We start from the raw sequence: 14,762 nt of genomic DNA on the forward strand, positions 1-14,762 counted from the left end.
ATGCGGCAGGCTGGACCGAGTCAGGGGTATTGGGGTCCCCAGCCCAAGCCTGGGGTGGGAGTGGGGAAGACGAAAAGGCCCCCTTGTACCCCAATACCTCCTCTGCTGCCTCTAGGAGGCCTGAGGTTTCCCTTAGCAGGGTCATCATGGTGGGGGGCTTTCAAAAGTTCTCAAAATGAATCAGGAACAGATGGCCCTTGTGGGCAGGGTAGGGGGAGGCAGCTAGGACTTGGATATTCAGATGCTACCTAAGCCACCTACCCCATGTGCCGGGCATTATGGCATCTACTTCTCTCAAAGGCTGTAGGAGAGTCACATGACAGAGGAGGAAAGTGAGGCCCAGAGAGTGGAAGAAACTTGCCTGAGCTCTCCCAGCTGCAAAGGACTGAGCCAGGATTCAAACCCAGGGTGTCAGAGCCCTGTCCCTGTTCTGGGTGCTGTAGGTCAGCCCTTCTCAGACCCAAGTGAACAGAATCCCCTGAGAATCACACTGAAATGCAGATTCCATTTTGGCCTCTCCAAGGTAGGGCCAAGATTCTGTACTTCTTAGCTCCCAGGGCTGTGGACACGGGCGGTCTGTGCTCCACTCATTTTACATAGTGTAACATGGTTAAGTGCCTGGCATGGGCCTTCAGTACATGGAAGCTATTATTTCTATTACCTAGTACATGCTCTGTGCATAGTAGGTGCACAAAAAACAGTAGGTATCATTATCCTTGTGAAACATGATCATATAAAGAAAAGCTTGGCAAATTCTAGAGCCCTGTGCAAAAATACAATTAGAGCTAAAATGGACTTAGGACAGTCAAACTAAAGGAGTCAAGGAAGACTTCATGGAAGAGGTGACATTTGAGCTGGGCCTTGAAGGACCACAAAGAATTTCCCATGTAACAAAGGAGAAAGGGCATTCTAGACAAAAAGCAAGAGCCAGAGCAAACGTGTGGAACGGTGAAAAGATGGGACATTTAACAGACCACCAAGCCACATGGCCAGAGGTCAGGGGGCACTGGGGAGGCCAGCCGAGAAGGTGAAGTTGGGCAGGGCCAGCAATGTGATTGCAAAATGAAAATGCAGGGCTCCTTCAAGGTGATAGACAGATGTGTTAGTGTCCTAGGGTGGCTGTAACACATTCCCACAAACTGGGTGGCTTAAAACAGCAATTTATTCTCTCACAGATCTAGAGACTGGAAGTCCTAAATCAAGGGGTTGGCAAGCCCCAACTCCCTTGGAAGGCTCCAGGGGAGGATTCTCCCTCCCTCTTCTAGTGGCCCCAGGCATTCCTTGGCGTGTGGCTGCATCCTTGCAATTTCTGCCTCTGCCTTCATGTGACCATCTCCTCTTCTTTCCTCTGTGGGCCTCTTATAAGGACACTTGTCCTGCATTTAGGGCTCACTTGAAAAGTCCAAGATGGTCTCACCTCAAGATCCTTAATGACATCTGCAAAGATTCTTTTTTCCAAATACGGACACCATCACACGGGTTCCAGGGATTAGGACACGGATATACCTTCTTGGGGCCACCATTCAACCCACTGTAGCGGGCGATGCAGGCTATGCCCCTCTCCAAGGCGGGGGAGCAGAACAGGCAGAGGAGCATGCCAAGACTTCTGCCCATGGGCTGCCCGCATCTGGTCTTTGCCTGTGACACACTCTTAAAAGAACCGTCCTTCTGGGGAACTGGGAGGGTTCCAGCTGGCCTGCTGGGGTCGGAGAGGTGGGGCCTTGGTGAGCAGGGCCAGGAGAAAGCCTGCTGACAGGTAGAGCCCTTCCCGGCTTTGATTCATTGACCATCTGGGCAGGAGCTGGACCGAGCCTCTTGGAATTACAAAAATGCCTCACACATATTTTCCTCCCAGCCGGTGGTTTTGTTCTCAGCCAGCGGAGAAGGCCTGTCTGCTCCCTAAACCCCACTCAGCCTCCCATCCCCTCTCCCGTCTGCGGCTCCCTCTGCACGCCGCCCACCGCTCCCCCCAGAGATACCCTCTCCTCACCGCCGTCATTGAGGCTGGACTGGGCAGACTTGACCGCGTCCTCATAATTGAAATATTTGGCCCCTGAAGTGAGGCCAGGGCAGGGCGGTTCTTCCCCCAAGTCAAAGGGACAGATTCAAGCTGGGCTCTGCTCAGGCAGGAGGGGGCATGGGAAGTGTCCTGGATGCTGAAACCAGGGGCCCCAGGGGACCTGAGTGGCCTTGGAGTGAGGCGAGGACAGAGACTCAAGGCCCACCGACCCCCAAACGCCTGCCTGCATCACGGTGCATCCTTCCCACACCTCTCTTCATGAATCACCCGGCATCACTCCAGCCTCACAGAATCTTCCAGGAGGGAGGAAGTCATCTGATGTCCATTTTATAGGCATATTATACATCCATAAAAAGGTTTTTCAAAATTCTGGGGATGGGGGTGCTTCTGAGGCATATTCAGCCCCTGCTTCAACCTCAGGACTCAGAAGTCCACTCTTGGGTCGGGCCAGAGCCCCAGTCTGCAACTGTGTCGTCCTGGGCTCTTGTAGAATTCCTGTCATTGGGCTGCATCGGATGCTAAGCATTAGCTTTTGCAAAGACCGCTGCAGAAACAGCCCCTAGGAATTCACTCACTGCAGTAGGGCCCATCACATCACCCACTACCCCCGTGGGTCTCAAGGGAGGAATCCCCTTCAGAACCCAGTCCCAGGACAGGCTCTGCTTTCCCTGAGGCTCTAGAAAGCCTCCTCCTTTTTTTTTGCGTAATAGATCACATTTCCCTTTTTCCTTTAGCTGCCAGGAATCTCAGAGCCAACTCTGAAGCTCAGCCATGATAATTATGTGGCCCCTCGTGATCTGAAACATTTATTTTCTTTCTCTCTGTGGTCTTAGTTTTCTCACTCTGTCTCTGTCTTCTCCGATGTTGATTCTCTTTATTTTACCAGTATTTTTATAATGTGCCTCTGTTGCAAGATGCTTTGCATGCTGTTTAGGACAAAGAGGACTATAAATAAGGAAATATATAGTGTTTCCATTAAGATGTTAATTTTATTGCTGAAAATGTGGTTGTTTAGCATGATAATATAATTCTCCTTCTGCCTAGTCTGAATTTAGGGCAGAGGTGACCTGGGAAATTCTTTCTTCCACCGCTGACCCTTGAGCTCCTTGGGTCTAAAGCCTGGCTCGTAGAGTCTTGACAAGTTAAGTGGACAGATGATGAATGTAAGGATGAACAAATATAAGGAGCCTCTCTCAACAAGCTGAGTGATGGATGTCAGGAGAGTCCCTTAGCCTCCTGGGGCCTCAGTTTCCTCATCTGTAAAATGGACTAGTAATCTAGTCCCATCTCAGAATGGTTGGGAGGATCTCCTAATGGGTGAGAAAATGCTTTGTAAACTGTAAAGTGCAGGGTCATTACAGAGCCCATGGGATTGTGCCTCTAGCGGGATAGCTGTTGACAATTGGCTTCTTGGTAAGGGGGAGGGAGTGTCTCTCCTGTCCTGTTGACCTCCCGAGAGCCAGGATGGGAGAAGGCTCAGTTGGGTACCTAGGCTGCCCCTGGCTCCTCTCTGGGCTGGACTCCTCCAGGCCTGCGGCTCAGGGTACCGTCGGAGGAGCAATTCACTGCAAGTTCGTCCTCCCTGCTCCCTCTCTTTCTCATCAGCCTAGCCCCCCAGCCTTGGACTCAGAGCTGTCAGCTCCTCCCTCCTGCACTCACTGGGGAAGAGGACCCCTTTTCCCCTGCAGAGACGGCTCTGGGGCCTGAGGCACTGGGTTCTCGTTTCTCCATCTCCACCTACTGATGGGCCGGCCGGCCGTGCCAATTCACACAGCGTTTCGAGTTCCCTGCTCTCGGGTGCCTTTCGGCAGCCTCGTGAAGTAGATAGGATGACATTTATCACCGATTCCTCTTGCAGTTTCACAGATAAGAGAGCTGAGTTCACTCTGGAGGGTCACAGGACTGCATGTGGCAGCACGGCAAGGACCCAGGCCTCAAGGGCACAGCCTTCCCAGCGGAGTGGCGGCCTCCTTTCCTCCCACCCACCGACTGTTTCACCTCCTACGGGAGGATCACCCAATGACCAATTAACCGCCCTGTGTTCTCTCTGGCCAGGGCAGGGCAGAGAACAAAACACCTCCCCTCTCTTGGGGTGAGAACTCCCCACAGAGGTGAGGGAAGACCCCGAGGGCCGGGCAGCCCAGCCAGCCCCCCAGGATGGCATTTAGGATCTGATATCCCTGTACTTCCCTCCTGTCTGAGCTTTGGTGTTTGCTTTGTTTTCCTCTAGTTTTCTAGCAAGGGTTTCTTTTGAAAAGCTTCAACCTTGTCTCCCACGAGAGAAGGAGAAGTGGGGGATGCTGGGGGTGTGGCCTGGAGGGGGGATTCAGCCAGCCTGCCACGAGCTTCAGGAGAAAAAGTCTGAAACAGCTGTGAGCTTGGGGGCTCCCAGAAGCCGCCAGCCTCTCCCTCCCAGGCAGCTGCCCGCCCTGCAGCCCTTGGTGACTTACACTTGGCGTCTTGGTCGACTCAGGAGGAGAGGTGGAAGGAGGGCAGGGCGGCCTTTCTTGGGCTTTAACGTGCACTCGGATCACCTGCGATCTTATTAAAGGGCAGATTTCACTTCAGCAAGGATCTGCCCCCTCCCTACCCAAGACTTGCTGAATTGAAATCTGCCCTTTAATAAGATCGCAGGTGATCCGAGTGCACGTTAAAGGCCAAGAAATAAGAGGCAGTGTTGCCACCTTCCTGATCACCCCCAGGTGAGGCCAGTGTTGCTGTGAGTCAAGGCCCTTCTTGGCACAGAAAGCAGAGGACCTAGGCCTGAGCGCCCTGCGGACACCGGGCAGTGAGCGCTCTCTCTGCCTTGGCTCAGGCACCTCCTCTGTGCCTCTTCCATCAATGAGCGCACACACACACACACACATACACACACACACACATGTGTTCACTCACTGCCCCACTCGCCTTGGAGCTTCCAGAGGCATGAACTCTATCCTACGCACCTTTGGAAACCTACACACGACCTGACACTTACAAACATTCACGAAAGAGCACGTAGGTGGCTCTCAGAAAACTGCCCACATCCCTAAAGGAATCTCAGCTGGGGGAGCCCTGGACCCCAGCAAAGCACGGGGGAGAGACTGGGGGCTGCTCCAGAGTCCCTGCGTCTGTGACCATCCGGTTCCAAACTCTCTTGTTCTCCAAGGAAGGGGTCTCAGGAGGCTGGGAAGAAGGTTGCAGGGAAAGGGGGTCCCCAGGTGTGAGGCAGGAACAGGGACAGCAGTGTCTGCAGTGGGAGAGCTGCTCAGGCCCAGAAGAGCCCAACAGAAGCCCTGGTTCTGGCCCCAGTGTCCTGCGTGATTCCGAACAGGACCTCCTGGTGGCACCCCATGATCTGTAGCCCCACCCACCTTGTCCTGCCTGTGCCAACGTTCTGCCCACCCCGCCCTCACCCATGCCGGCACCCTTGCCCGGTGGAAACACTCCCTCTTCCCACCTGCCCGCCCCTGGCCTGGCAGAGCCCCACCCAGCTGGGCGCCCAGGACAGAGATGATCCCAGCCCCTCCAGCCCCGTCTCCCCACATGAATACAATCTGGAGAGCTTGCCAAGAGTAGATTCTTTATTAATTTCTCTTTTTTTCTTTTTAAAAAAGTATTCCTTCAGTATAAAAAATAAATATTTTAAATATGACATTGAATAAATAAAAATAATCTGTCAGTATGAAACATTCCCACAGGGTACATTCATCAAAGAGGAATTTGTCCCCCAAGGCCAAGTCCTTTCCAGTAGAAAGGAAGGAGGGAAACACGGAAGGATGCACGGAGCTAGCAGTGTGGATGGGAGTGACGCCCAGGTACTGGGTGTGGGCAAGGGACAGGCGGGACGGTGGAGGGGGGTGGCAATCCGGAAGTAGGAACATCTGTACCATCTGAAGGGAAATTAACCTCTCACTTGGTTCTGGCCTCCAGCCCCACACGCTATGTCTATTCTGGAGAGCCAGCAAGGCAGAGCTGGACTGCTTCTATCGGGGAGATATCCCCAAGGAGGGAACAAGGAGAGGGGGAGAAGGACGAGGAGGAGGAGAGACAAATAAATAGTGGTGCTTTCTCGTTTAAAAATTTTTTAAATAAATAAAGTCCCCAATACCCCTCTTTCGATAAACTGCAAAAGGACTGTCCTACCCCCTCCTCTCCTGCCGGCCTCTCCCTCCTCCTCGGGCTGGGGCTGTGACCCAGGATGCAGGTGTGGGTCAAAACCAGATAAAGGAGGAAGTGGACAGCTTCCTGCCCTGCAAAGCTTTTTTCCACACAAAGGCTCCAAAATTCAGAGATGCTGTGCAAAGTGGGTGCCCATCTGCCAGACAGGTTCTACGAAGAGCACTGAGGATGAGGGTGAGGGGCAGAGCCGGGGTTACGCCTGGGGGAGGAGAATCGCTTGGTCCCCGAGCCTCAGAGGCTGCCCAGGTGGGCCTGGCAGGGGGAGTCTGCGTCCACGGGGTGATGAGATGAAGGGAGACCAGCCGGCTCCAAGCCTTCCAAGCCACGTTCACTGACGGAGCAGAGTGACGGGGAACAGCAGGCTGAGATCCTGGACAAGGCTGAGCGCAACCCTCAGTGTCTTAACCCTCAGTTAAGACAGTGTTGGAAAACATGTAGCCATCGTGGTCTCCTCCAATGGGATGGACAACTCCCACCTCCAGCCCCCGACCCCAGGCCTCAGGGCCTGCCTGCTGCCTTGCCCACCTGCCCGCCGATGGACACGGGTAAAGTGCTCGGAGGAGGCAGAGGGGTGCAAAGTGAGTGCAAAGCACCAAAATCGTGCTGGCTGAACGGCTAGGCTCGCTGCCCGCTCAGGGTTTGAGAAGACGCCAGAACCCTGCTCTTAGCAGCTGCCCCAGCTCTGGGCCCTCCTCCCCTGCTCCCAGACTGGAGGGCGTTTCTCCACTAGCCTGGCCCCAGCACAAAGGAAAGGATCAGGTTCCCTGCCTGGGAGCCCAGACATGGGTGGGGGTGTTGGGGGAGGTGGGGCAGGAGGGACCACAGCTTCCTGGTCTGCATCCCAGGGCCTCCTCGTCCTCCTCTCCAGAGCAGGGGCCTCCTCCCTGGGCCGTCCAGCTTCCTGAGGTCCAGCCAGGTCCTCTCGCCCTCTGTGGGTGTTCAGGCCACCCGAGAAGGCACTTCCCCGCTGGGTGCTGGTCAGGACTGTTCCAGGGCCCCTAGACTGCTAGTCTAGAGGCAGCGTGAGGACAAGGAAACAGCAGCAGGTGGGCCACCAGGGCTGCCTTGCTCACTGCTCCAGGGGTGCCATCTCCATGGTGAATGTTGCCTCCAACAGCACAATTCCAGGGGGCGCCAGACAACACAGTGTTGAATGGGCCCCTTGGAGCCAAGCAACATGGTGGCCCTGGGAAAGGGCCCCTTGGCCACTCCACAAACTGGCCCAGCCTGCCTTGCAGCCAGGGTCCCGATAGCCCCAGAGCCAGTTACCATTAGGGTGGGGGGTGGAACTATGTCCCCCATCCCCTCCCAGACTGACCAGTTCTCTCAGCTCCTGACCCTTCTCTGAGCCTCACCCATTAGGCTTATCCCACTTGTAACATCTTCGACTTCCAGACCAGGCCCTGCTAAGGCCTGGCCCCGGCTCCTGCAGAAGGAGCCATCATATTATTTCTGTTGGAGAGGGAGCAGGGAAAGGGGAAATTAACTTTGCTATTTAAAGCACCAATAAGTTAATATAAATAGGGCATCAAAATAAATAGACAATCATGCTGGGTCAGACACACAGCACCCTTGGATCTCAGGCTTCCTGAGACCCTGACCTCAACTTCTGCTGTCCCCTTGCTCTGGGGACCAGTGATGGCCTCTGGTGCCCCTCAAGTACCTTTGTGTGACCTCATGGGGCCTCCGTGGGCCTCAGATGTGAGCTGCCACTCTGAACTACTGCATCCACCCCTCCCTTACAGACCCTTGCCCACAAGACTCTGGGTCCCCTCAGAACCTCCTCACCTGACTTTGCAACCCATTCACCTCCCCACACCCCGCCTCCAGGTCCAGCCACCAGACTCCAGCCACCGGGACAGCAGGACAGACTGCGGGCTCAAGGAAGAAGAGCCCGTCGAGACTTTCAAGGGCCTCTCTTCCTTCCCAGGCCTGAAGGTGGCCTCTCTGCCTCCCCAGGAGGCTGAAGGCCAGCGACCTCCTTCTGGAACCTTCCACCTGACAGTCCTAGGCCTGAGTTCTCCAATCACGCCCAAGACAAGGCAGCATCTCAAACCAGAGCTCCCTTTCTAGCCTTCCACTCACCATACTTGTAGGGGCCAAGGATCCTTCAGGATCCCAGCCCCTCTGGGCTGCCTGAGTTCCAACCAGACCTTTCAAGGTCTACCGAAGGGGCAGCGAAGGCACTGATAGTCATCATTCTGCTAGGGGCCAGGCAACGCCCCCGACCCCTGCTGTCTTGCCCCATGGTCAGGGTCGCCGGAGGCAACTTGTGTGGTTTGCTCACGAAGACCCTGGCTGAGGGGTCGAGAAGGGGCCGAAATCCAGCCCGACACCGGGTGCCTGGCTGCAGTCTCCCAGAAGAAGGGGCGCCTTCTTCTAGTTGGTGCCATATATAGGTTCTCCCTCTGGGAGTTTTGGCTCTGCTTGGCTTCATCACAGCCCACCCTGGAGGGGAGTAGACTGGCCAGGAACCCCTCGGGGTCTGTGAGCAGCCCCCACTTGGCTTTGGCACTGCTCTGGGCCCCGGCCGCAGTTTGAGAGACACCTAAGTCTAAGATCTCAGGTCACTGTGCACTATGAGACCTCCCGTCTAGAAGGCCTGGGCCACCACAGCGATGACCTGCTTATACTTCCCCAGGAGCTGACAGCCGAGCTTCTTCTTCTGGAAGACGTCCTTGCCTGAGGTGTCCGGGCCGTAGGCCACGTCCACGTGGGCCACGTGGTACTTGCTGCACAGGCGGCAGAGCACGTTGCTGAGGAGGCCCCGCATGACATCCGCCGTGGCGTTCAGCTTGCTGTGCAGGCTGTGGGCGCTGGGATTGAGAACCTTCTGGTCCCGTGTGATGTTGCCCAGGGAGGCTCCCAGGTACGCGATGATGCGGTACAGCTCCACCAGCCGGGCCCTCTCCGTGCCATTGGCGTGGAAGGGCGGGAAGTCGGTCACATTGGGGCTGCACAGCTTGTCCAGGTTGTTGGGGAACGGCTCCCCCTGGGCCGTGTACTGAGGAGCAGAGGGGAGGTGGCGTGGGAGTCAGGGGCGGGTGATGCAGCCCTGCCACCAAGCCTCTGGGGCAGCTCTTGGGCTTCAGTCCCCCCACCCCAAACACAGTGGCATGAGGACCCAATCACTTGCCCTGTAGGCATCTCGGGACTGTCCTGAGAGCCTGAAGTAATTGTGGGTGTGGATTCCCTTGGTAAAGCATCCAGGCCTATACCATGCAAGGAATTATCCTCCTCATCACAATCATCAGGACCACATGGGGACAGAAAGGAAAACACCGAGTCTCACCTCCAACATGTGCACCACACACACTTGCCCTTTCACCCACTGCACTCGCCCTCTTCCTGGGCGGCTCTGCACCCCTGTCACCCACAACCCGCCGTCTCTCCCAACAGCACCATCCCGTCCACCTCACTGCCTCCTTCTCTGTCTCTCATCGGCCTCTCCCTCCACAAGGTGGAGGAATCCCAGGGTAGAAGTGCCAGGCACCCCCTTCTCCAGGCAGCTCTGCCCCTATCTAACTGGGCACACTAGGCAAGTGGCGGAGCCTGGGCCAGGGGGTGGGGAGGAAGCTGAGGGAGTCTGGGTGTGGTGGGACCAGTCCCCCTCCCTTCCCTTCCCTGACCAGCCCCGACAGCCCAGGTCCCTGTAGCAAAGCCCAGCCCCTCCCTCCCTCCCTCCTTGGCACCCTGGGGGGAGACTTACATAGAGAATAAAGAGGGCTTTGGCACTGCTGTTGAGCTGCGCCAGCTGGTTCTTGATCTGGTTCATGAGGTTGCTGTGACATGGGTGGCGTGTGGCACAGGTGGCGTTGACAGGGGTGATGGGAAGGGGGCTCCCCGCTCCGTGTTTCCAGTGCAGAACCAGCAGCAGGGGCACGACTCCTGGGAACAGGCAGGAGGGAGCCATGAGCAGGGAGGTGGGGGGTGGGCAAGGGGTCTCATGGTAGAGGATGCGCCTCGTCTCCCTCAGGGACACCAGTGTCCCCTCTCAGCCCCCAGCTCTCTCTTCGCCCAGCATGGCTGTTTCTTACTTTCACGATGTCACCAAATCTGCTTCTCTGTCCCCCTCTCTCCAGAGCTCTAACCCTCTGTCTCTGCTTCACTCCCATCTATCACTCCCTGCTGTCTCCTGACAGGAGCAAGGGGGCAGGACGTGAGCTGTTTCTACCAGTTGGAAGCTGGGTCCAGGGTGACACCATCCTGGCCTCTGGCTGGAGGGTACCACGCCCCAGCCCCAGCGGGTCTCAAGGAAAAGAGCAGCCCCTACCTCCCCACTTCCCAGGATGGTCCAGATTCCTAAGTGTTACTTCACGCTTCAGTCTCTCAGAGTGGGCTTCTTAGGGGACCACGGGGAGGGGGGCGGTTTCTGCTGACCCTCATCTCCCAAACCTGTCACATGATTTTGGCTCACTGGGCCCTTTGTCCCCTAATTCTGTGGTTATCCTTCTCCAAATACGGCCACTATCCTATCTAGGACCCTCAACTCCACCCCAATTCTGCAGTTCTGCGCCCCCCTCCATTCCCAAGTCATTCTTCAAAACTTCCTATCCCGCTCTGTACTGCTCCTGGCCTCCATGCCCTCCCACTCCTGTCTACTGGTCCTTGCCCCAGGTTGTGGGTTAGGACAAGGAGAATCCTGGGGTCCCTCAGTCCCCCAGAGCCTTCGGGAGGGCAAAGGAATGGTGCAACCAGGAAAGAAAAAAGGGAACATGTCGCACGCAGCCAGGTGGGCGGGGGAGGAAGGAAAGTGAAAGGTGACAGGAGAGCTGAGAGCTGTCCGGGCCTGTCCAGGATCGCCCCTCCCCACCCAGGGCGCCTGCTTCCCGCCTCCCCCACCTCCCCTTGCTTTCCAAGTGACCCAAGCATCAAGGGCTGGGGTCGGTGGACCTGTGAGGCTGGAGAACCGATGAGGTTGGGGGAAAGGGTGGCGCGCAGGAGCCGGGTCCCCTCCTGGGACAGTGGCAGCCTCAAGTTCACTTCTGGGTCCCCTGTGCCTCCCAGCATCCCCCGGCAGTGCTGAGGCCCCCAATGGCTGGGGGGCCCCCACACCCCAGGCTCACCCAGCACAGACCACAGCTTTCCAGACACTAGCAGATGGAGGCGGCACCTGCTCCCGTCCCGGGCCGGAGTTTGCAAGCTGCTCGGAGGCCGGCGCCCCTCCCAGGGAGCAGCCCGGGACGCGGTTGGAAAAGAGAAAGCGGAAAGACAGAAAGAAAGAAAGAAAGAAAAAGAAAGAAAGAAAGAAAGAGGGAGGGTGAGTCCCGGAGAAAGTTGAGCGGGAAGAGCAGCAGGAGAGCCGGCGGAGCGAGGAGGAGGAGGAGGAAGGCTGCGGCGCACCCTCCCTTGCCCGCCAACCTGCGGGCCCCAGGGCGGGCTGGGTGCGCGGTGCCGGGACCATGTGCCTGCTCTCGCTCCCGGCCGCCACCCAGCGCCTCCGGCGGCCCGGCGGGCTGCGCGGGCGCCCCAAGTGTCCGTGTGTCTGCGGCGAGTGGGTGTCCCGCTCACGATCGCCAAGTGCCCCAAGTTGCCGCTGCGCCCGTGGCGGGGTGCGGAAGCCGGCGCGGGGCGGGTGGATTTACCTGCCGCCAAGACCTTCATTATGGGCTGGACTCCAGAGGGCCTTGGAGGAGACCTTAGATGCCTGCAGTTTTCAGAGGTTCATGCTCAAATGGGGAATTTGCCCGATTTATATACTGGAGCCTGTGTTGTAAGACAGAGAGAGAAACAGCTATATTTAGCAGGGATCCCCGTCCAGGAAGTTGTTTGAGGTGCATCATAGGAAATTATGAATGGAAGAAAGTGAGAGTGAAGGGGGGGCAGTGAGGGGGGAGGGTGGCGAGAGCAGACTTTTTCCCTCTTCTAAGAATTTGATTGATAAAATTATAATGAACTCTTCAACAAAACACCCTGCGGTTTTCCTGCGTGGCTTGCCCTGGGAGTTGCTTGAAGATGGGGAGGGGGAGGAGGGTCCCCGAGTCATCGGGGTCCCTGGGCAGTGGGTACCCCAGACAGCCCTGACTCACCTGGGTTTGGGGAGGTGGCTTGAAACTAGGCAAGCAGACGGAGGCTGCCACCTGTGGCCCCCTGGTCAGGGGGTTAGGGGGTCAGTGGGGAGGAGGCAGGCTGGGGCTTGGCTGAGAAGGCGCCTCCAGGAAGAGGGGCTGGGGCCCTGGTGTGGACTTTAGACGGTAAAAAAGCGAAACTGAACGTGAGCGCTGGAAGCTACCGCAGAGGTGGGCTCCTCCAACCTGCCCGCTGCCACCATGCAAAGTGGGGCTCCCAAAGGGACAGGTTGTCCAGGGTCCCACAAGGTCAGGCCTCCTGACTGCCATCAGCAAGCCTGCATTGATGACCACAGGTACCTGTGGGGCTGAGGGGGGGGGCTGGGAAGATGGGAGGTGAGGGGTTGCTGTGACTCCCTTCTTTGGGGAGAGCCTGGGGAGGAGATTCTGGGAAGGTGTGGTGTGTCTGGTGTTTACCTAAACTCTTTGCACCCTTCAGGGGACGGTGGTCCAGCATTTCCATTTTGAAAGGACATTTAGAGCAGAGACTTAAGGAGGCTGAGCCAATCGGAGCCAGATTTGCTCCTCAGGACGCAGAGGGATGGCTGAGGAGAACAGAAAATGTCTTGGAGGGCCCTTGGGGCTCAGCATCAGAGAATGATTATGGCCCCCAAAAGGTGCTTCTGGAGTCTCTTAGGCAGGGTCACAAATTCTGGTGTCTATCGTGGCCAGGTAGATTCATAAATGAGTAAGGAGGGGCAGGAAGGAATGGTGAGGACTAGGGCAAAATGAGCACAGCAACTCCTCCCTGGCAAAAAGCATTCAAAACAAAGCAAAAGAGGTGGGGGAGTGCTGATCAGACATATCTGGGGCTATGTGGTCCCACAAGTTGCCAGGGGCACCCCCGCTGCAGCCCTCCCACCTGACCCCGACCAGAGAACGAGGCAGAAGAGTTGCTTCTCCAAGGCCAGGGAGCCCTGCAGCCTTTCCCTGGCCCCTGATTCCCTCTGCCCACCCCCTCAGCCCTCCCCCATGCCCCCAGCTCCCGCCTCTTGCCACATCCCGGAGGACCTGCCCAGCGTTGTTCGTTCTGTGCCAGGACGAGCCCTCCTGCTGCCACCGTGCCCCCTCCCCACCACGCACGCCCTGCCCTCTCCAGGCTGCTTCCTCCCCGCTCTCCCAGCTGGGCCTCGGCTGTGGGGCCATAAAACTGCCCATCCCAGCGGGCGCTTCCCAGCAGGGAGGAGGCTGGTAGAGCCCACACTGGTTTTCCTTCCTCCTCCCAGCCGCTCCACACCTTGTGTCTTCCTTGGGGGCCATGGAAGGCCCCACCTGGCACTTGCCCCTCTCATGCACCTGCTCTGGGGTCTGTGTATGCCCCTAGGAGGTCCAGCCACCCCAGCCTGTCTCAGGCAGCCCCACACCCCAGGACATCCCAGCTCACCTCCCTCTCATAATCCCCCAGTGAGCACTCGGGGAGCATGAACTCTGGATCAGCCTCCAGACCGCCCCCCCACATCTCCCAGACCCCTGTCGTCTGACTCATCCTGACTCTTCTGTTGTGGACCCCAAATCCATTTCACCAGGGCCCCACAGAGGCCCCATCTATGGGTCCCCTGTTCCCCCGCCCAAGTAGCTCACTGGGTGCCCTGATTCTCCTGGAGGCAGCCTCCTCGTCCCACGGTTCCTCCCCTGCATCACTCCCAGTGGACTCGCCGGGCCTTGCACTGTCCTCTGGCTGCCCAGACCCCTCCTCAGCCCTATAAAACGCCCCCAAACGCCATGTAATCTCAGCCCCACCCCACAGGAAACAGGAAGTGGGGCGGAGTCTAGAAGATACTTCACCCTCACCCTGATTGGCCCCCTCCCCTGCCTCAGTTTCCCCTCTCACGGTACCTGACTTGGTCTGTGCTCCCCAAGTGTTCTGGGCCCCTCGGCACCCCAGGCCCAGCCTCCCTCTCCTGTCCATGTCCAGCCACCACCTGCACCGGGCCTCTCGGGGGCAGGCCGGGCAGGGTCTCGGAGCCGCGGACCCGTGAGCCGCCTGCAACGTGGCCTCGGTCCCCGGGAATCGGCTGCCCAGGCGGCGCTCCAGGCCAGCTTTGGTCTCCTGGAGTTTGTTTTCTTCCTTCCCTCTCTACGCTGCTACGTGTGTGTGTGTGTTTTCCCCAGCTTCCTCACGGAAGGCATCCTCCCTTCTTGGCTGCCTGCTCCCAGGGTCGTGACCCCAGGCCCCACCCTGGAGTGGCAGCCCCAGCCCGGCCCCTTCCAGCTGTGACTTCATCCCAGCCTGTCCTGCTTCTGCACACTGGGCCTGCTGGGGATTTGACCGGCCTCGGGGTGAGGGGGACAGTTGGGGCCCACATAGGGCACCCTCAGTCTGGGCGGGGGGCGGCCAGGCCAGGGCTGGGGGTGCTCCTCCAGGCGGCCGTGCCATCCACCTGCTCATCTCCAGGAAGCGAGTCCAGGGCCGGCCTGGGGCCTCCCCAGGGCCCCTGAGGGCTCTTCTCTCCCACTCACTTTGGTGCATGTGGCCATTCAGCCCCTCCTTTTCTTCTGATTCTCACTCGCCA

At 57.7% G+C, this 14,762-nt stretch overlaps 1 protein-coding gene across 1 annotated transcript; it reads right to left on the reverse strand.

The window, feature by feature from the left end:
* Nucleotides 1–5,602: 5,602 nt before the first annotated feature.
* Nucleotides 5,603–14,349, reverse strand: LIF (LIF interleukin 6 family cytokine). The gene is made up of 4 exons (XM_082640664.1): nucleotides 14,086–14,349; nucleotides 11,767–11,887; nucleotides 9,891–10,069; nucleotides 5,603–9,185 (listed from the first exon to the last, which is right to left on the reverse strand). The coding sequence occupies exons 2-4, from the start codon at nucleotides 11,783–11,785 to the stop codon at nucleotides 8,775–8,777; spliced, it is 609 nt and encodes a 202-aa protein (XP_082496790.1). The 5' UTR covers nucleotides 11,786–11,887; nucleotides 14,086–14,349; the 3' UTR covers nucleotides 5,603–8,774.
* Between the last annotated feature and the right edge of the window lie 413 nt (nucleotides 14,350–14,762).

Source organism: Mesoplodon mirus (assembly GCF_964341445.2).
Source record: "Mesoplodon mirus genome assembly, chromosome: 13".
In the NCBI taxonomy this organism is placed as follows: Eukaryota; Metazoa; Chordata; class Mammalia; order Artiodactyla; family Ziphiidae; genus Mesoplodon; species Mesoplodon mirus.